Source organism: Eptesicus fuscus, chromosome 6 (assembly GCF_027574615.1).
Source record: "Eptesicus fuscus isolate TK198812 chromosome 6, DD_ASM_mEF_20220401, whole genome shotgun sequence".
Lineage (NCBI taxonomy): Eukaryota > Metazoa > Chordata > Mammalia > Chiroptera > Vespertilionidae > Eptesicus > Eptesicus fuscus.
The window spans coordinates 72,850,208-72,872,101 of record NC_072478.1 but is presented as its reverse complement, the minus strand read 5'-3'; the positions used below and the strand labels follow the sequence as shown (position 1 = coordinate 72,872,101).

At 45.0% G+C, this 21,894-nt stretch overlaps 1 protein-coding gene across 2 annotated transcripts in view; it reads left to right on the top strand.

The window, feature by feature from the left end:
* Window positions 1-21,625, top strand: part of ACSL6 (acyl-CoA synthetase long chain family member 6) — a 52,490-nt gene extending 30,865 nt beyond the window's left edge. Inside the window, exons 11-22 of one of the 2 annotated variants that reach the window (XM_054717802.1) lie at window positions 76-153; window positions 211-288; window positions 1,823-1,957; window positions 2,308-2,442; window positions 4,883-4,978; window positions 5,963-6,035; window positions 8,512-8,600; window positions 9,327-9,443; window positions 12,219-12,362; window positions 14,168-14,269; window positions 15,214-15,285; window positions 21,151-21,625. In XM_054717802.1, coding sequence (XP_054573777.1) covers window positions 76-153; window positions 211-288; window positions 1,823-1,957; window positions 2,308-2,442; window positions 4,883-4,978; window positions 5,963-6,035; window positions 8,512-8,600; window positions 9,327-9,443; window positions 12,219-12,362; window positions 14,168-14,269; window positions 15,214-15,285; window positions 21,151-21,288 — 1,257 coding nt within the window. In that variant the 3' untranslated portion in view covers window positions 21,289-21,625. The remainder of the gene's footprint in view (window positions 1-75; window positions 154-210; window positions 289-1,822; window positions 1,958-2,307; window positions 2,443-4,882; window positions 4,979-5,962; window positions 6,036-8,511; window positions 8,601-9,326; window positions 9,444-12,218; window positions 12,363-14,167; window positions 14,270-15,213; window positions 15,286-21,150) is intronic. The other variant, XM_054717801.1, reaches the window with a different exon arrangement.
* The last annotated feature ends 269 nt before the right edge of the window (window positions 21,626-21,894 follow it).

The following is a 21,894-nucleotide window of genomic DNA, read 5'->3' as shown; positions in this document are numbered from 1 at the left end:
ATTGTTTTATGACTCTCTTGTTGTCTTCCTGTCAGTGTTTCTTTCCTTTCTGTCTCCCATGCCCATCACCTGCAGAAAGTGATCTTTCCGAGACAGGACGATGTGCTCATCTCCTTCCTGCCTCTGGCTCACATGTTTGAGAGAGTGATCCAGGTAAGACGCCCACCTGACTGACCGGACCTTGCCTGGGCTCCTTCTGTTTTCTTACAGAGTCAGTGGGCTCCCACTTGTGCGGATGTGCACATTTCCTATTTGCCTTTAGCACACATGTTTGAGCGAATGGTGCAGGTAAGGCCCTGGCTTTAGGGAGGCACAATCCATACCCAGAACCCAGAGCCCTAGCAGGGTGTCACTTGTCACTGGTGCCAGGAAGTAGACCTAACCGGCCCTATTCTCAGAAGTTACCACAGGGGTCACAGGGGTCAGAGGATCTTGGCCACCTCACCTGTCCCTCCTGGGAGCATTGCTCCAGGGAAGACCCCAGGTCTGCCCTGTCTTACCTGTGGACACACTGGGGCTGAGAGAGGCGGCCCCAGCTGATGGCATTGCTCAGGGAGCATTGCAGTTCTTTGCAGAAGTGCTTTATCACTGCAGCTCGATGCAGTATGGCTCCGTTTATGGCCAAAACACGTATATTCTATAATTTCCATTACTCAGGAATCCCTAAAAAAGAAAACAAGGCAGTAAAGGTAGGCAATCAAACTGTCATGACACCTCAGGCTGTAGATGGGACTGGCGCTACGATTGGCCCTGAGACAGGCCTTGTGGGGGGTAGAGGTATTGGTGGGGTGGGGGTCCACAAAGAATTCTCCCACGTGTGTCACTCCAGGGGCCATCCTGTGAATAAATTGTCTTCTAAGCCTCTCCCATCTTGCCTTGGGGGAGATATGGCATATCAGGGCATGTTTTTCAGCTTTCCAGACCTAGATTAGAATGCCAGCAGTACCGTGAACTAGTTTTGTGACTGGGCAGGTCCCTTTACCTCTCTCAGCTTTGCATTTTTCGCCTATAAAATGGCAATATAAAATATTGTCTCCCTTATAGGTTTGCTGTGAGCATTAAAAAAAGGAACATAGCCCTAGCTGGTTTGGCTCAGTGGATAGAGCATCGGCCTGTGGACTGAAGGGTCTGGGTTCAATTCCAAGGGCACATGCCTGGGTTATGGGCTCGATTCCCAGTAGGGGGTGTGCTCGGGGCAGCCGATCAATGATTCTCTCTCATCATTGATGTTTCTGTCTCTCTCTCCCTCTCCCTTCCTCACTGAAATCAATAAAAATATATTTTTTAAAGGAGCATATATTAGGCCGCTGGCACACTGCTAGTCCCACTAGCAACCAGCAGGCTCCCCCTTGGCCTCCCCGCCAACATCAGCAGCATGTCCAGTTCTCACGGACAATGATCACCCTTCCAGAGTCGCTGAGGTGTCCCAGGGAAACTACTGGCTCTCTGAGACCTGAAGCAGACCCAGCCACAGGGTGTAGTGCAACTCAGAGACCTGAGTCCCCTGGGAAGCTCCGCCCAGGGTGTGGGAATGAGCAGGAGGGGCAGGCACAGTGGAATCCGCTGCTCTGATATCTCCCAAAGGCTCCAACCCGTCTCCTGCTGCTTCTCCCCGTGCCTGAGCGGGACCATGTGGGAAGGTGGAGAGGTGAGGGAGGGAGGGTGTCACCTCAGATGGTATTCAGTGTCTCATGGCAGCAGCCAGAGCTGGGGTAGGGGGTCATGGGCACCCTCCATGTAGGGCAGAACTGTGGATGGCTCTGTAGTGCAGCCAGGAGTGCCCGCCCTGAGGGACTCCTCCCTTCCTGTCCTCCCCTTCCAGTCTGTTGTCTACTGCCACGGAGGGCGCGTCGGCTTCTTCCAGGGAGACATCCGTCTCCTCTCGGATGACATGAAGGCTCTACGCCCCACCATCTTCCCTGTGGTCCCACGACTGCTGAACCGGATGTACGACAAGGTGAGCCCACATGGAGTCTCTGGCCAGGCTGAGGGGTAGATATATGCCTATGGGGGTCTGAAGCCCTAGGCAGGCTTTCCAAGCTTCTACCTCCAGGTCCTGGACATGGCCTGTTCTCTTGTATTCCCTGACCCTCACCTGTTTCCTTCCTATTTTCAGGAATTACTAGCCCCGCAATATGCTCACACCTCGGTAGCATTGACCTTGGGCTGGATATCATACATTCAGTGACCTCTTATAGGGGCCCAGTGGAGTGTGGCTTCTCTGTTGGCTAGTCTGGACCTTCTTCCTGGAGGGGGTGTCTAGAGGTGGGACAGGCCCAGCAGCTGTTTCCAACTTGTGCTCCTCAGATCTTCAGCCAGGCAAACACACCACTGAAGCGCTGGCTCCTGGAGTTTGCAGCAAAGCGTAAACAGGCTGAAGTCCGGAGTGGAATCATCAGGAATGATAGTATCTGGGATGAACTCTTCTTTAATAAGATTCAGGTAAGAGAATGAACAAGTGATTCTAGACACGCAAGTGTCTAATGGGTGACTTTACAGAAGAATTAGAGAAGTTCATCCCAGTGGCCTATAATCTTATCCTATCTAATAAAAGGGTAATATGCAAATTGACCATACCTCTGCTACACCCACAAGCCCTGGCCACCAGCCAATCAGGAGCAAGTATGCAAATTAACCCAACCAAGATGGCTGTGGCCATGGAGCAAGCAGGAGGCTTGGATTTCCCCGGCAATGGAGGAAGCCAAGCTTTCCACACACCCTGGCCAGCCCTGAACTCCACTCAAGGCTACAAAGTTTCAATTATAGAAGATAAATAAATCCCAACAAAAATGGTGGCAGCCTCGGAGCTGGAGAGAGCAGGAGGCTTGAGTTGCCCCCGGCGATGGAGGAAGCCAAGCTTCCGCAGCCCTGGCATGCCTTGGCCTCCGCTCAAGGCTACAAAGTTTCAATTATAGAAGATAAATAAATTCCAACAAAAATGGCTGCAGCCACAGAGCAAGCAGGAGGCTTGGCTCTGCTCTAGGCTACAAAGTTTCAATTATAGAGGATAAATAAATCCCAGATACCAGGGCCTCCACTTGGGTCGCCGGGGGGCGTGGCCAGCCTGCAAACCACCACAGACCCCACGCCCCAAGGGAACCCCCACCCTGATCTGGGACACCCTTCAGGGCAAATCAGCTGGCCCCCACCCGTGCACCAGGCCTCTATCTCCTATCTAATAAAAGAGTAATATGCAAATTGACCCATCACTCCAACACACAAGATGGCTGCCCCCTGTGGTCAAAGATGGCTGCCCCCATGTGGACACAATATGGCTGCCACAAGATGGCCACCAGGGGAGGGCAGTTGGGGGTGACCAGGCTGGCAGAGGAGGAAAGTTGGGGGCAACCGGGCCTGCAGGGAAGGGCAGTTGGTGGGGACCCAGGCCTGTAGGGGAGAGCAGTTGGGGGTGACCAGGCCTGTAGGGGAGGGCAGTTAGGGGTGACCAGGCCTGCAGGGGAGGGCAGTTAGGGGCAAACAGGCTGGCAGGGGAGCAGTTAGGCATCAATCAGGCTGGCAGGGGAGTGGTTAGGGGGTGATCAGGCTGGCAGGCAGAAACGGTTAGGGGCAATCAGGAAGGCAGGCAGGCAAGCAGTTGGGAGCCAGCAGTCCTGGATTGTGAGAGGGATGTCCGACTGCCAGGATCAGGCCTAAACGGGCAGTTGGACATCCCTCAAGGGGTCCTGGATTGGAGAAGGTGCAGGCTGGGCTGAGGGACACACACCCCCCCACCCCCGTGCATGAATTTTGTGCACCGGGCCTCTAGTAAAATAATAACTCATTTGGTCATGAAATCAAAGCTTAAGCTACTGTTGAAATCTTAAAGGACTCAGTTTTGTTATTTGGAGATGTGTTGTATTGGTCAAAAGGCAAACAGCAGGAAGGACTCCTAGAAAGTAGGTCCCTTGACTTCCATAGGTATTGGGGCAGCTTTGCCTTGGTGGTCAGGCCCACCAAAGAGCTCCTGGGGCCTGAAGGTTCTCTTGGTCCTTTTTGTAGCTCTGGCCATGGTGGCTTTCCAGCAGCATTAGGTTCTTGGATAGCCAAGAATCTTCCTTTTAAAAAAATATATTTTATTAATTTCAGAGCGGGAGAAATAGATAGAAACATCAATGATAAGAGAGAATCATTGATTGGCTGCCTCTTGCATGCCCCACACTGGGGATTGAGCCTGCAACCTGAGTATGTGCCCTGACCTGGAATTGAACTGTGACCTCCTGGTTCATAGGTCAACACCCAATCACTGAGCCATTTGGCTAAGCCTAAGAATCTTCCTTTGCTTTTCCTCTGTCCTGTCCCTTTAGCTTCTCCCAAATCAGCTGATCATGAATTGCTCATCTCTGGATCCCCACTAAAGTTTCCAAGTCCTGCATTATCCAAGGAATGTGTAGTTAATTAGTATCATTGCTCAGTTTTCCTTACTATATTTTTAGCTATGAAAATTAATATTTAAACTCTCTTGGCTCAACTTCCATAAACATATTTAAAGACCTCTTTGTCCATTGAATAGTAAATAGAGCAGTATTGATTTATAAATGAAAAAAGGCTAGGCCGTTAATGTGGAAGTGGAAAGGAATTGTCCTAAGTAATTGTTTTTGGATGGTGGCAAATGATAGGAGAGTAAGGGAATAGCTGTGTATTTTAAGGAAAGTAGAACCAAAATTATAGAATGCCACATAGATTAATGGCACTTATCTCAAAATACATAATAGAGTTGGCCATATTGTACAGCTGATTGGGTTGTTCATTTTGAAGAACAGACTTCCTCAGCTCATGTTGAGGCCTTCTCTCTGATCCCTACCCTAGGGTACAAGTAGGGTCCAATTATTGAATGTTGACCTTGGCTGAGGCACAAACTTTGGCAGATTCTTCTCGCCCACAGGCCAGCCTCGGTGGGTGTGTGCGGATGATTGTGACTGGAGCAGCCCCCGCGTCACCAACAGTCCTGGGATTCCTTCGGGCAGCTTTGGGGTGCCAGGTATTACCTTCATGTGGCCTTCCCGGGGGGCAATAAGATGTGTGTAAGGACAGGGAAAGACCCTAGAGGCAAGATTTTAGTGGGATAGAAACTCAATTCCTCTGAGGATGAAAACATCCCAGTGCCACTGAAAGCCAGTATGACCTTTTGACATACTGGAAAGCCCAGGTGCATCCAGTCTGGGAAAAGGGGGCTGATAGACTGTATGTGGAGCAGCAGCGTGCTGGGGAATCTGTAGCACGCCTGTAACAGCATCTCTGCATTCTTCAGCCTGTAAAATATCGCCCAACCCAGAAAAGGAGCACAGGGGAGGGGATGCTGAAAGTCCATTTGTGTTTTGTCATTTGATTCAATAGGTTTTGTCATCGCTAAAAATTCCATTCCTTCATTGACCCATTTGATTAAAATTTATTAAGTTTTTACATATGCTGGGTATAGTAACATGGCTGTGACTGAAGAGATTTAAGTAAAGTAGGCACATCTATTTCATCGATGTGCATGCTTCACTTTTTATACTTTCAAAGCCACTGGCCTCTTCTACCCCAACATGGCCTGATCACTTACTTCTAAGAGCAGACTCTCCCACGTGGTTTATTCCTGCAAACACACGAGGCTCTGGAGGAGAATGTCTTACAGAGACAAAATAAACCATACAGTAGATTTTAAAGTACTTGCCTTTAATACATATTATCCAAATAAAAAATAGAGTCAGTAGCTGAAAATAGGTCAGAAATCTTTACCCCAAACCACTTAAGCTTATCAACTAAGTGTGGTAAAAGTAGCACTTCTTCCAAGCCAAGTAGCCACACCTGTTATCTGTGTTCAGCTTCACCTGGATTTACCTGCCTCTAGAGCACCTCCCTCCCACCACGCCCAGCATGGAGCAGCAGGTGTCAGGGTGGGAGCTTAGTTGGCTGAGGCGGGCAGCCAGCCGGCTGCAAGCGGCTGTGTGCCTACAGTGTGGTTTCCATGTTTTGCTTGAAGGTTTATGAAGGTTACGGCCAAACTGAGTGCACTGCTGGATGTACCTTCACCACACCCGGGGACTGGACCTCAGGTAGGATGGACAGGAGATGTGGGGGATGGTTCACCAGGCACTGCTGAGTTAAAACAGCTACAAAATTTTCTCATGGAAAGTAAATTTACAAGGGCACATCAGAAAAAAGCAGAAATAGAAGAAAGACACGAATGGTGGTTATGTCTAGGTTGTACCATTATGGGTATGTTGTTCTCTTTGTTACATATTTTTGTATTTTCTTACTTTGCATTTTTCCATTTCTTTTATAAATAAATAGAAGTTGTATTTTAAAAAATAAAGAAGTGATAGATCCCAAAACATAGCTCAGGAAAAATGATTATGTCAGTATACTAGATTTCATAGATTCTGAATACCACACAGGCTTGCTTATAATCATTTTTTATTTTTTTAAAATATATTTTTATTGATTTCAGAGAGGGACAGATAGAAACATCAATGATAAGAGAGAATCATTAATCGGCTGCCTCCTGCACACCCCCGATTGGGGATTCACCAGGAATCAAGCTGTGACCTCCTGGTTCATAGGTCTATGCTCAACAACTGAACCCACATCAGCCAGGCACTTGTAGTGGTTTTATTTTATTTTATTTTTAATTTATTTTTAGTGATTTCAGAGAGGAAGGGAGAGGGAGAGAGAGATAGGAACATCAGTGATGAGAATCACTGATTGGCTGCCTCCTGCACGCCCTCTACTGGGGATCGCGCCCACAGCCCGGGCATGTGCCCTGATCTGGAATTGAACCATGATCTCCTGGTTCATAGGTCGATGCTCTACCACTGAGCCACACTGGCTGGGCATAGAATGAAGGAAGCAGGCTATGAATTGGATATGATTACAATCAGGATTTTTTACAATCATGCCCTTATTGAAAGATTACAATTATGAATTGGGGAGGCAACTTCCTAATGGCCAGAGCACTATTTCTTAAAGGGCCATTTCCAAGGCCCTTGGGAACTACAGTCTTCTATGACATTAGTGTCTAGAAGGCAGTGGCAGCCTCAGGAAGGAGCAGATCCCATCCACTGCCTCATTCTGAAGAGACTCATCTTTCAGGGTAAGGAGGAAGCAGCAGGTAGTCCCTGTATTGTCCATCACAAATTTCGACCAGATGCTGGAAGACTAAAAGCCATCCAGCAAAAGAATCCTTTAGGCCACCAACTTCCTCTGTGCTTCCACTCTCATGCTTTAGTTTGCTCAACTGCAAACTAGAAAAACTTGGGATGATGTGCATGCACAAGAAATATGCCCAGTAATGAAATCCTGTTTTTAGGGCACCTTGAGGTAGTCAGCAGAAACATGATAGGTGGAGTCTAAATCAAAATCCGATTTGGCCAAGTCGAGTACAGAAGCATTTTTTCCCTGAGTTTTATCTTTTAAATTCTAGCTGAATAAAGCCTTTGGTGTATACATTCTTTGATCTTTCTACCACGGGAAAAATCTACAAGGACTGTCTTCTGGGGTCCTGGTTCACTAACTTTTTTCTTATTGTTGTCATCATATTTGCCCATCACTCTCACGTATGCCCTTCCTTTTGGATACTTACTTCCCTCTCTGTCATTCTCTACATTTTCCTACGTGAGACTTTTGAGTTTTGCCTTTTTTATTCATCCTTACCATAAAAACTTGCAAAGGCTATTGAGTATGAGAAGACAGATGTCTTTGTACGAATCGTGGAAGATTTTTCAACCTCTCCTTTAAAAGAGAAAACAAAGTGTCACCACCTCACTTTTTATCTCCATGGCTCTGTCGCTCACTGTCCCTTCAGGACCTTGGCCAGCACCTTATTAAAGTGAATTCTGTAACAACCACACACACAAATTACTAGAAAATGACAGCAGTGTAATTTTGTGGCTGGAATGTATAAGATCAAGAAAATTAGAAGCTGTTTTTTAGGGTCGAGTTACCTCGCCCTGGTTTCCGTTCCTCTGTTACTCAGTGTAGTGTGGGGACCCGAAGCATCATCCCCCGCGTGCCTGTATGACACGCAGAATCTCAGGGTTCATCCCAGACCCACCGAATCGGAATCTGCAGTTTAACAAGATTTCTAGATGATTCCTGGGCACATTGGTCAACAGTCTGGTGACTGGAGGAAAAGCAACGATGACCTTATTTTATGAACCCCAAACCAAGCCTTGTGATCTGACAAAGGGGAACGTCTCTCAATAGGGGCACGATTGTAAAAAAACCCTGGCCGTGTGGTTGGTGTGGGTGCGAGCCCCACAGACCCTGCAGGTCGGTGCCAGGCTGGTGTGCCTGTCCAGCTCTTTAACACTCAGATGTAAAACAAAGGCCCGCAAAGGCTGGCCTCTCCTTTCTCCAGAACTTTGTTTTATTGTCAGCGCTTGCCTATGACACATGCCTGTCTAAATGTGCTTTGCTTTTCGTCCATAATTCCCTACTTGGACCACTTGGGGGGTTTACATGGCATGGAGCATCTTCAGTGCTGAAATGGACCTGGGCACTGACCAAGGCCACATTGCTCTGGTGTTCTAGGGCACGTGGGGGCGCCTCTGCCCTGCAATCACATCAAGCTCATCGACGTCATGGAACTGAACTACTGGACCAGCAAAGGAGAGGGAGAGGTAAACTTCAGCATTTAGCCATTCGTGCCTGTGGAGGCTGCATGTAATGAGTGAAGGAAAAAAATGGAATTATTTTTCTTTTACCCTCTGTGTAAAGTCACTTTAAATGACTGCTTAATTTGACTCAACTGAATTCAGTATTTCCTCCCTCTTCTGTTTATAAAACAAGGCTACGGCAGGGCAGGTCTAACTCAAGATTTGTAATTTTCAAACTTTAAAAAAAAAATCTGATTTTCTCCCTAAGTGGCATGGCCTGCTGCTGTGGATCTGTCCCAGCAGAGACAGCCATTTGCAGACAGGCCAGGTGGGGTAGATACTCATTCATTCATCCCATGCGAGTGGGTAGAAGCTGAGTGGCTGCCTGGTGAGGCAGGGGCTGAGCCTCTCTGGTGGAATCAGCCAGCCATCAGCATCTGATGTGACCCCATCCAGTGTCACAAAGCAGAACCTGCCGAAGGCCAGGGGGTTCCCAAGGAAGAAGCGATGGTGGAGGGAGGCCTGGGGTGGCCAGGGCAGAGAGGAAAGATGGAGAGGATGCTGCTTGAGCGAAAGCAGGATACAGCTCCGACAGCTGGTGGCTGTCGCTGTCCTCTGTTGTCATCACTGCCGTCGGCACAGTGGATTTCCTGGGGGATAGCGTACAGCCTTCTACACTTGCCCCCTGACAGCCTCACATCAGGAATCCTTACGCTGTGGGCTGAGAGAAACCGGTGTTTGTCCCTGCAGATATGTGTGAGAGGACCAAATGTGTTCAAAGGTTACTTGAAAGATCCAGACAAGACAAAGGAGGCCCTGGACAGCGACGGCTGGCTCCACACCGGAGACATCGGGCAGTGGCTGCCGGTGCGTGTGTTGGGAAGCCTGGAGCTCCAGGCACTTGGGTGGTGGGTGTAAATCTGATGCGCTCTGAGGCAGGGGTCTTCTCCATGTCCTGCCTGACAGCTAGTCATTCAGGAACACCTCCAGGGATTAAGGGGTTTGTCTGTACCTCGCCCCCAACGCTTTCTCCTCCACCCTCCTGAGGCAGGAGATAGGGATCTTTGTGGGAGGGCACAGCTGGAGTGTGCCTACCCTTCATGGTTTCCAGAAAGACCTGCAGTGCTGTGGAGTCTGGGAGGTGGAGCACAAGGAGCAGGAGTTCATAGTGCTGGGAGGCCTGAGAAAGGCAGCGGTGGGAGCCCGGACGCTGGCCCCAGCTGAGAGGTGGCCCTGAGCCGGAGGAAAAGCTAGACGCTGGGCCCGAAAACGGCTGCGTTCCTGTGGTTCTGACAGCAGTGGCTCTCGTGACCATGAGCAAAGCCTCATCCCTCTCTGGGACTCTGGGACTCACTTGCAGAATAAGAGTGTGAGGCTACGGGAAACTCTTTGGCTGTGGCCCCCAACTTGCAGCCCAAATCAGCTATTGTGCCTCATTCTGTCATTTATAAAATGGGGATAACACCATTGCTTACCTGCACATTATTGTGAGGAATAAGTGAGATTATACATGCAAAGCAATTAGCACAAAGCCTGGCACATAGGAGATGCTTAGATGAAAGCTATGAGCAGAAAAGGGCTCTGTTGCTGAAACCGGGAGCCCTTGCCTGACGCAGCCCGCCCAAGGAGTCTCTCTAAGGTTCTGGTGGGCGTTCTGAGATGCTGCGTTTATTGGTCATGTGAGGGGTGTTGAGCTCTCTCCAGGGCTGGCGAGCTGTTTGCCCCTGCTTGGGTCTGTGTGCTTCCCTTTGAGAAACGCTCAATCCTGCAGCAGTTGAGGATGTATCCTTGATGTGTGCCCTGGGCCAGGGACTCTGCTCAGGGGAGGGACAGGTCTTTAGACAGCGTCCAATCTCTAGACAGTGCTCAGAGCAGTTGCATGAACCGAGGGCCACGCTCACCTGGGGAAAGGCAGAGGAGGACACATGCCTGCTGGGTCTGAGTCTCGGAATATGCCCTGAGTGAGAGGAGAGACTGGGGAGGACAGTCGGGGCAGGAGTAATAGCACGTGCTGAGTGGAGAGACACTAGTGGAGTGAAGCAATCAGTTCTAATTGAGGGCCCACAGGTGTGGAAGAGGCAGATGGGAGAAGGCAGCGGCGCGCTGGACACTGATGGAGGGTAGATTGTCCCATCAACTAAGAAAGCTTAGGCTTCAGGTCCCTTCACTTGCATAGGCCCCTTCCAAGGTTCTGTACTTCATTTTATATTATTTTTTTTAAAGCGGATCCTCAAAGTTGGAAAAAGCTTAAAGCCTCACAAAGCCTTGGCTCTGCCACGGATGCCCCATAACTTGGATGAAACCACCTACCCTGCAGGGTGTTGTGAGAAGCATGTAAATTAATTCATGTAAAGTACCTAGTGTTTTGCTTGAACTCAAAACCCAAGACAACAGGCAGGCAGTCTGTGGGAGTTAAATTTTTTAAAGTAGTGTTTTGAAATAGTATTAGATACAAGGAAAAGGTATATGTTTCTGACCCAGAAAGACCTGATTAAAATCCTGGTTCCCCTACCTCCTAGCTGTGTGGCTTTGAAGAAGTTAAGTAACCTCTCTGATTCTCCTTTCCTTATCTATGCAATGGAGGTGATGACACCCAGTGCCTAGAGTACCATGACTACCAAAGAAGCCAGTGTAGGGAAAGTGTGTGTTGTCCAGCCTGGGTTTTGAGTAAAGCAGGGCCTCCTTGTTTTTCTCTTCTGGAGAGATCGCTCTGGTTCTGGTGGCTCGGACAGATGGGGCCTGAACGGAGTGTGTGCAAAGGGCTGGCCGGTCAGGAAGTGGTTTGATGGAGAGAGGTTTGTGAGCGAGGGTGGATGAGCCTGACTGCCGGAAGTCCCAGGAGAGGCAAATGGCAAGGCCATCTCCAGTGTTAGGGCTTGGGGGCTGGGACAGGCGTGAGGAGGGCAGTGAGGAGCTTCCTTTGGGGGCCTGTTGCATATGCAACCACCCTTGTTTCTGACGAGTCCCGAGGAGAGTTAAGTTCTGGGTCTGGCACTCAGTGACAGGTCTGGCTGGCAGCTTAGACCGACGTGGGAGTGGCCAATGAAGAGATAAAAGGTGGTTAACCTCAAGGGGCATGTCAGTGGTGGTGAGGAATGGGCAACATTCAAGGTTGAGCCAAAGGAGAGAGACCCACTTAGGGAACTCAAACAAGGTTGAGGGGGGGCAGGGAGGTAAGGGGGGTCCTGGAGACCAGGAGCACAGGCACTCACTGCCCAAGGGTGGCCTGCCCGCTGCAGAGGCCCTGGCCATCCGGCTGGTCAGGAGGGACTCACTGGGGGCTGTGTGCTGTGGGTGGAGAGGCACTCTTTGGGGTTGGGGCCGTAGCTGGGGCGAGAGTCCTAAGCATGACTTAAGGGGGAAAATCTGAAGATGCCATGAGAAAAGGGACAGCTGGAGCAAGGGCCTGGGCGATAGGGAAGCCCTGGTGGGGGTAAATGCTGAGTTCATTCAGGGCAGAGCTTGAGCCATCAATCTGTGTGCACGGTGGCTGTCAAGAGCAGAGAAGTCACAGAGGAGCAGATCTGGGTGGAGTTTGCAGGGTCGGGCAGGACAGGAGGGAAGGACTATGGCACTACGGAGTGATGGGTTGAGGCTCAGAGGATGCCATCTTTTTATGAAGCTGTTTGTCCAACTCCACAGGCGGGAACTCTTAAAATTATTGATCGGAAGAAGCACATATTTAAACTTGCTCAGGGAGAGTATGTTGCGCCTGAGAAGATTGAGAACATCTATACCCGGAGTGAGCCTGTGGCACAAACCTATGTCCATGGGGACAGTTTACAGGTGAGTCCCCTGCGCTCCAGCCCTCCCACAGGTGCTGGGCCTGCTGAATAACCTAGAGTTAGCTCAGAATGATTTCCTAAGTATTTGGTATTTTATTAAGTAGTAAACATTAATTTCTAATCAGACACCGTATTCATCTACATATTAGATTATGAGAGAAAATTCCTTGTTAAAGAAGAAATCTTAATTATTTAGGGTTTGATAAATTGCAACTAGGTGATAAGTTGCTTGAAGTTATAGTAACGGACACTCCCACTACTTTTAACTTCATGTGTGTGTTTTTTTAATTTTTTTATTTTTCAATTAGAGTTGACGTACAGTATTATATTAGTTTCAGGTGTACAGCTCAGTGATTTGATATTTGCATAACTTGCAACGTGATTACCCTAGTAAGCCTAGTACCCATCTGTCACCATACATAGTTATTACAATATTGACTATATGCCCTGTGCTGTACCCATTACTTTTTTTGTTGTTGCTGTTGTTAATACTCACCCGAGGATATTTTTCTTTTTAAATATATTTTTATTGGTTTCAGAGAGGAAGGGAGAGGAAGGGAGAGAGAGGGAGAGAATCATTGATCAGCTGCCTCCTGCACACCCCCTACTGGGGATGGAGCCTGCAACCCAGGCATGTGCCCTTGAGAGGAATTGAACCCGAGACCCAACAGTCTGGGGGGCCAGTGCTCTAATCATTGAGAAAACTGGCTAGGGCTCTACCCACTGCATGTATGTATGTATGTATTTATTTATTTATTTAAGAGAGAGAGAAACAAGTTGTTGTTCCACCCATCCTTGCACTCACTGGTTGCTTCTTGCATGTCCCCTGACTGGCAACCAACTGAGCTACCTGGCCAGGGCTTGTATCCACTACTTTTAACTAATGTTCTACCTATTTCCAAGAGGAATTTTGAAATAAGTTGAAGTAAAGTTCACAATTTCTACTGTTTTGATTTTGAAATATGCAAATTAACTTTACAGATTAATAGGTATAATATTGCAACAATGGCACTGATGATGATATAGCCTAATATATTAAGCTAATATGTTAATTAATGTGGTTTAGGATTAAATTATTTGGAGAAGATTTATTATTATTCTGTTTTCCACATCATTTAGATTTAAAGTCAGAAAGATCACTATGAATATAGTCTTTGCATTAATTGGATTGCTATAATTAAATATTATGAAATTATTTTTAATAATTTAATGAACCATATTAATGAAATGAAAGGCCATATTAATTAAACAATTTTAAAATGTCAGGAAAGCCTGAGAAACATATTTTGGTTCATAGAGTTGTTTGTTTACCATCCTAAAGATGTACTCATTTGAGTTTAGCTTGAGAAATAAAGGTACATGTAGGTCTAACTTTATTGATGCTTAATCTCCTTAGGTTTATTCTTTATTAATTTTTTTACAAAGTTAGGTAAATATCAGAAAATAAATAGTCAAGAATCTGTGCTATATTGGTGGAAACGTTTCATAACATAGCCATATACTTATTTTTACTGTTGGACTACAGATGACCACTTTAAAAACTTTTTTCATTAATATAATATTATATGTCAAGTATACTTTAATAAATGTTTAAAAGTAATATAAAGGCTTTTGTGATTATAAAAAGCTTTTGTCAATTTTGGAGATTGTTTTATTTTGGCGATTGGTATACCTTGTACTAGTATCTTTAATTTTGTATCTATTTCAAAAATGTTATAATGTTTTTAGAAAAAAATCAAAATAAATATGGTGACTAGGGAATAAAGTGCTTTTGTCATGACTTGCTTTTCTTTGGTGGGATTGCAGGCCTTTTTAGTGGGCATTGTTGTGCCTGACCCTGAAGTCATGCCCATCTGGGCACAGAAGAGAGGAATTGAAGGGACATACGCAGAGCTCTGTGTAAATAAGGTCTGTACAGTGGGGCTGTTTCCTAAAAGGTTGCTGGACCTTTTTTGATACTGCATTATGAGAGAACAGGAAAACAGCGGACTGGCGAAATTCGAACACGTAGGGAAATTTCTAACTTTATACATGGCGGGAATTCTAAACCAGGTTCACATTTCTTCTTAGAAAGTTTGATAAAACTATTGAATTTTCGAGCCAGAAGACATCACAGGAAGCTTGTACAGGCCTCTTGTTTTGAAGCGTGCAAGGGAGTCCACAGAGGATGGAGGCTTGCCCACGGCCACACAGCTGCTTAACAGCAGTGTCAGATGTGACATAGGCCTGCCTCCTGGCCAAGCTCTCTCCAAGTGTGAGGTGGATTATGTATCTACTGGGCTTAGAGAGACAGTCATGGAATTGAAAAAGTAACACAGTTCTTCCTGCTTAGAGCATTAGCCACTCCCACCTTACAGAAACCTCGTGTACATGGAGGGACCTCTGGAAGAGGATCTCTGTGCTCCGTCTCAGCCTCAGCCCCTCCAGTCACATGGTCCATTCCTCAGCAGCAACCACAGGCCCTGTTGATTCCACTAGGCCCTGGGCTCTTCTGGGGGTTACGGGGCCCCTGGGACTCACCAGGCTGACCAGAGGGCCACTTAAAAGCATCATGTTGACTTGGGGTGCTGAGCACACAATACAATATACAGATGATGTATTATAGAATTGTACACCTGAAACCTATATAATTGTATTAACCAACGTCACCCCAATAAATTCAGTTAGAAAAAAATCAAGTGGTCCCTTAGCCTGTCACTCCTTTGGGCATGCCTGGTACTTACTTGCCAGATGAGAGGTGGTGTTGGCATGCTCCCAGGGAGAGTCAGCCCCAGCTGGAGGTGTGGGAGGGAGAGCGTGTTGGTATGAAATGTGTTTTGATATTGTAATTTTACCTATATGATTCAATTCAGGAGCTGAAGAAAGCCATTTTGGAAGATATGGTGAGGTTAGGAAAAGAAAGTGGACTCCATTCTTTTGAACAGGTAACTGTAACCTTCCCCATACTTGTTTCAGCCCTTCACACCGTGATGAAAATTGAACTAGCCCACAGGGACCCTGACCTGGATTCCGCACCCTCCATGCTGTGGCCTGCAGGCAGGCTTAGCACCAACAGACCCCTGAAGGCCTGTTCCATCCTGACTGCAGCAGCCTGCGTCCAAACTAAAATAGGTCATATATCGAGTGAGACTGCTCGTTGTGCTCGTAATCACAAATGTCCATAAAGCTGAAATATTACCCTGGCCTTCACCACCGGATCATGTGTACATGATCTGTCTCCAAGATGCCTGCAACTGCCCAGACCACAGCTCTGTGTTATTTTTACTTTTATGGGGACACTCTTCTTGACTACCACAGGCAAGCTTTCTTGCTAGGACATCGGAAAAACTGTGCTCCTTGGGCCAATGATCTATTAGCCCAGCATGCCCTCTACCAAGAGGAAGAAACAAAGAATATATTAGGCGAGGACACAGTAGTCCTCTAAGACCTTTTGTCTTTGCTAGGTTGGGGTTCTTACTGTAACTGAGTTCATAAGCATACTTGGTCCTACTTACATATACCATTTATACACCCTCTTTAGTTAGAAATCCAAAAAGAAAAATTTATCAAGCAGAAAAATATTAATATACTGATTTTTAATGTTTCCTAGTATGTAATTAACATAATTGTTTTTCATAAAACTTTGCTTCTCCAATAGGGTACACCTGGAACCTATATAACTTTACTAACTAATGTCACCCCAATAAATTCAATTTTAAAAAATCGAGTGGTCCCTTAGCCTGTCACTCCTTTGGGCATGCCCGGTACTTATTTGCCACATAAAAGGTGGTGATTGGCATGCTCCCAGGCAGTATCAGTACTAGCCCAGTGTAGTATTAGGGATCTGCAAGGCTTATGAGATTTTTAAATTTTATATGCTCATTTTGATGATAATGTAAAAACATTTTTAAAACCAGTTTTAAATATAAAACTCTTGGAGCAATTACTTGCAATTAAAAAACATTTCCACAGTTTAAGACTATTTTTTTTTTTTAAGTTTCAAACTAAGGGAATCTAAACACAGTTATAGGGTCTGAGAATAGTTGTTGTTTTTTTAAAATAGATCTTTACATTAACCTAACTTGAGAAACATTGCATTACTCTCATCTAACAACATGTTTTAGGGCAAATAAGACCTGGATGAATAAATCTTCATAAAATTATAAAAATAAAAATTACAGAATCTGAGATACTCAGCAAGTTATATTTATATTTCTGAATGAAAGGTCAGTTCTGGCATAATAATTATTTAAATTTCTAAATTTGGTAGAACTGACTTTATTGCCCTTCCATAAGGCAGCTGTTGACCAGATCGAGCAGGAGTCACAGACTGGTGGTCGGAGGCCTCTCTGGTCCGGCCCATGTGCTGGCCTCAAGGGCTGGCTCTGAGGGCACTGGGGCTGCAGGAGGACTGGGACAGGATTACTAAAGGGATTAGTTCCTGTGACTCCTAAGGCCTTGCACGCCCCCTTCTGGGTTTGGGATGTATGACCTACCCCAGGGCATGTGGGGAATCGTGACATCTAGAATCCTCTTCCTGGAAAAGACTACCAACTCTTAAGCTTATGCTAAAAAGGTACCTTTGGCTATGTTTCCAGTGTTAACCAGTGTGCAAGTTAGAGCTTTCATTGAGAGGAGACATGTTCTTGACTTTCCATAAGCCTTAAGCAGAGTTACTGCTCTACTAATCTGCCTTCACCATGGTAACGTCAAATACAGAGAAGTCATGTGGCACCTGAGAGGCCCGAGTTTTATTGCCAAGTCTATCACCTCTTTGTTGGTCTGTGGCATCCTCCCCACCACAGCCAGTGTGTGCCCTCAGCTGACCACAGGAGAGCAAACACCAGGCCGCATGCCAGAGGAGGGTCCACTGTTGTTACAGAGTTCAACAGAAATTGAGTTAACCCATATTCCATCGTCAGCCTGTTCTGTCCCCTTTCCCGAAAATATGAATGATCAATTAAGGCTTAACACACAAAAAATTTACATACACACAGATAGGTATCCAAGTCCAAGGCTTAAATCATTCAATAAAAACTTTTAAGAGTTCAGAATTACTGGGCAGGATTGATAGGAATTAAACTTTGAATTAGATAAAATATTAATGTACTTTAATTTCCAGAAACAGTTCCTGGAACTAAGCCAACCATTATTACTTTATGGAGATCTTTGTAAGATATATTTTAATGAGTAGGTAGGAAGCATTTAAAATAACTATAATCAATGATTTTTTAATGTAGGTACTTGGGGAAGTATTTGAGCATACTTAACTCTGGTTTAACCATTTTTCTTGACTTTTATATGCTTTATTAGTTTGGATAGGTAACACAAAGTAAACTTCTACACTTAATAGATTTTTCAAATTCTGACTGGGAAGCTCTTATGAAAAATATTTTATTGTATTTCCTATCATTGAAATGAATACTTACCTAATGAAAGTGCCTTTAAATTAGAAAGGAATTTAGCATTTTCCTATTTAATTTAAATATTTTTCTACTCTATTCTCTGTCCTAAATTATTCACTCTGTGTTCATTATCTATAAGCAATATTGTATGTTATAAGTATTTCATTATAAATTATGAAAAGTCCTGTGCTTTAATGAGTTAGCATAAATTGACACTTTTCAGATATTTTATTCCAATACAATATTTAAATGTATAGTACTTTTTTTTTTAATCCTCAAACAAGTATATTTTTTCCATTGCTTTTTTAGAGAAAGAAGGGAGGGATGAAGGGGGAAGGAGAGAGAGAGAAAGAGAGAGAGAGAGAAACATCAATGTGAGAGACACATTGATTGGTTGCCTCCCCCATGAACCCCAACCAGAGCCGGAGATCAAACCTGCAACGCAGGTATGTGCCCTTGACCGGGAATCAAACCCATGACCTTTCGGTGCGTGGGCTGACACTCTAACCACTGAGCAACATTCGCCAGGACATATATTGAGTTTTTTATCTGAAAAATCAGTGAATGTAAGGGAGAGTTTTCTCAGCAAAGAATTCTTTGCCATCTCAAAATACCTGCCTGCCAGGGCACTAAGCTGTTAGCATCAGAGATTTTGAAAACTATCGGTGACATATTGAATTTTTTCAACTATTTGCATACATTGATTCTTTTCCTCTTTTTATGGTAAAATACACATAAAAAATTTATCATCTTAGCTGTTTTTATGTATACAGTTGAGTGGTGTTAGGCACACTTGTAATATTGTACAAACATCACCACCATCCATCTCAGTAATTCTTTTCATCTTGTAAAACTGAAACTCTATAGTGTCATTAAGCAATAACTCCCAATTCCACCCCCCCTCCCAGCTCCTGGCAACCACTATTTTACTTTCTGTCTCTATGACTTTGATTACTCTAAGTACTTCATATATTTGTATTTGTCTTTTTGCCACTTGCTTATTTCACTTAGCATAATGTTCTTAAGGTTCATCTGTGTTGTAACATATGTCAGAATTTCCTTCCTTTTTAAGGTGAATAATGTTCCACATTTTGCTTATCCATTCATCCACTGATGGACATTTGGGTTGCTTCCACTATTTAGCTATCCTATATAATGAAGATGTAACATGCAAATGGCCGTTACTCCGTGAAGTGTAACAACCGAACGTGTAATGACCTGATCATGGATCAGCAGGAGGGTGGGGCAGCGAGCTACAAGCGGGCAGCAAAGAGCTACAGGAGGGGGCAGGGCAGCAAGCTATGAGGGGAAGTGGGGTAGAGGGAGGCGGGGGGAGCTACAGGAGGGCGGGGCAGCAGGCAGAGAGCTACTGGAGGGTGGCAGCGAGCTACTGGTGAGCTACCGGCACACGGATTTGTGCGCAGGGCTACTAGTTGTGAATAATGCTGCTGTGAACATGGCCATACAATTGTCTTTTGGAAACCCTGCTTTCAATTCCACTCCTGGGAAATACACAGAAGTGGAATTACTTGGGTCATAAGGTAATTCTATTTTTAAAAATTTGAGGAACTGCCATACTGGCTTCCATAGTGGCTGCGCCATTTTACATTTCCACTAACAATGCACAAGGGTTCCAATTTCTCTGTCTCTTCACCTACACTTTTTATTCTCCGTTTTTTTATGATGGCCATCCTAATGGGGATAAGGTGGTGTATACATTGATTTTTGAAGTAACATTTCCTAATTGTGCCCATTGATTTTATTAACAGTTCTTACAGGACAGTAGCACCTGAAGCAGTGACCTCTCTCTCTTGTTTTCCTGGCTTTTGTAACCCACATTCCAGTTCCTTTCTTCTTCACTCACTCCTCCCTGTCTCAAGTCTAGGCTGCAGTTCTGTCCTTCATGCTAATACTTACATGGCCAGTGTCCAAAGACTACTTGGTGTCTCAGAAGCATTTCAACTTTACATGAATACTTGATCTCCCACCTCCAAAGAATCTTTCTGCTCCTCCAGTTTTTCTGCCCAAGCAGAAACCTAGAACCATCATCATCTCTTCTTCTTTACCACTTACCCAACCAATTCTAAGACCTGTCCTTTCTACCCCTGAAATCTATTTCTGTCTCCACAGCAAACTCGTGGCCCAAATCACCAGCAATCTTGCTTCTTGGCTGGTCTTCCAACTTCAACTTTTACCTCACTTCAATCCATTCGTAGCAGGTTAATCAATCGAAAGAGCCATTCTGGTTCTGTCTCTCGCTGTTTAGCTTAAAAATTATTTAGAGTATTATTTCCAAACTCCCTACCTTGGCATATTAGTCCTTTATAATTCGGTCTACCTCTCCAGCCCTCTCTCTCTCCTTCATTTGCACTACTAGTATGTGCTTCAGCCTACACTTGCCATGTCCCAAGTGTGTTTTGGCACATGCTTTCTCTGCCTAGCCCAGTGGTCGGCAAACTCATTAGTCAACAGAGCCCAATATCAACAGTACGATTGAAATTTCTTTTGAGAGCCAAATTTTTTAAACTTAAACTTCTTCTAACGCCACTTCTTCAAAATAGACTCGCCCAGGCCGTGGTATTTTGTGGAAGAGCCACATCAAGGGGCCAAAGAACCGCATGTGGCTCGCGAGCCGCGGTATGCCGACCACTGGCCTAGAGCACCCTCCTTCTACTCAGACCATATGGCAGCAACCACTCCCCCTACCCTTTGCTATCTTCATCTGGCTAAAGCCTATTTATCCTTCAGAGTTCAACTCGGCATCTTTTTTCAATGAATCCTGCCCAAGCCTGGGTTGGGTGCTCTATCAGAAATACATTCAACTCTAACAGAAAACCCGACAGTGTCTTAGGTTGCACACATAGGATGCATTTCTGTGTGTTTTTTTCTCTCACATAAGAAGCCCAAAGATAGGCCATCCAAGGTAGGTACAGGTCCTCAAAGACCTAGGCTCTGCCTGTCTTCCTACTCTCCATTCTTAGTGTGTTGGCTCATCACCTAATGGTCACAAGGTAGCTGCTACAGCTGTGGGCATGGCTCATATTCAAGGAAGGAATAAAGGAGATCGACCCATGACTGCCCAGTGTGTCTGCTGTACTGGGTGTGACTGCACTCCCTGAGGGCAGGGGCACCCATGGTTACTCTTTGTGTCCTCAATGCCTGGCTCAGAGTAAGCAACCAATTCATTTCTGTTGACTGGCTAAATGAAGGAGTAAGAAAGAAAAGAAGGCAGCTTTCAGACATGTCAAATAGGCTGACATGTTATTAACATAGTTTTGCGTTTTAAAAAGGCATAGTGTTTTTTATTGATATAGCTATTCCCATGTGCCTGTTTACTTTTGCCATGTATGCTATAAATGTTGTGTTATATTCCTGATAAAGATGTATTCTGCCTTTGGTTTTTAGGTAAAAGCCATTCACATCCATTCTGACATGTTCTCAGTTCAAAATGGCTTGCTGACGCCAACACTAAAGGCTAAGAGACCTGAGCTGAGAGAGTACTTCAAAACACAAATACAAGCGCTTTACTCAACCTCCATGTGAAGTTCAAGGCAAGTTCTGCTCAGTACAATGGACTGTGTAGCAATATTATAGTTATTCATGAAAGTAATGAGTCAGAATGATGCAGCTGAAAATGAATAAGCACGTGACTTTATGACTGAGCCTTTTCCTGCCCCAAGAGGTCTTTAACAATATTTTCTCTATCATCACCGAGTACACTTTATTTTTATTAAAATGATATTGTAGCAAGCTGCTAAAAATATTGCAAATGGCAATGTAAAAATCAAGACTTTTCTTAAGAACTATGTACCACTAAAAGAAATATATTCTCAATGTTCATAGCACTCCTATTAAACATAAAGAAAAAAACATAACTGATATGTTGTACTTAATTACTTGTGGACTAGAAACCAGATACAGCAAATATCCAGGCAATGTGGACTACCTCATTCAATAACCGGTTGTCAAAAATCATAATTAAATCAGATTTAAAAATTAAAAGTAGGTGTGCGGAATCATACTAAAGTAAAATGTGATAACTCACATTCTACATAACTTTAGATTCTTCAAACATGACAATCCTTGTTGATGTGAAAAAAAGTTTTCTCTCTAATTTTTGTTTATTCGTGAAAAATGCAAATTCAGATA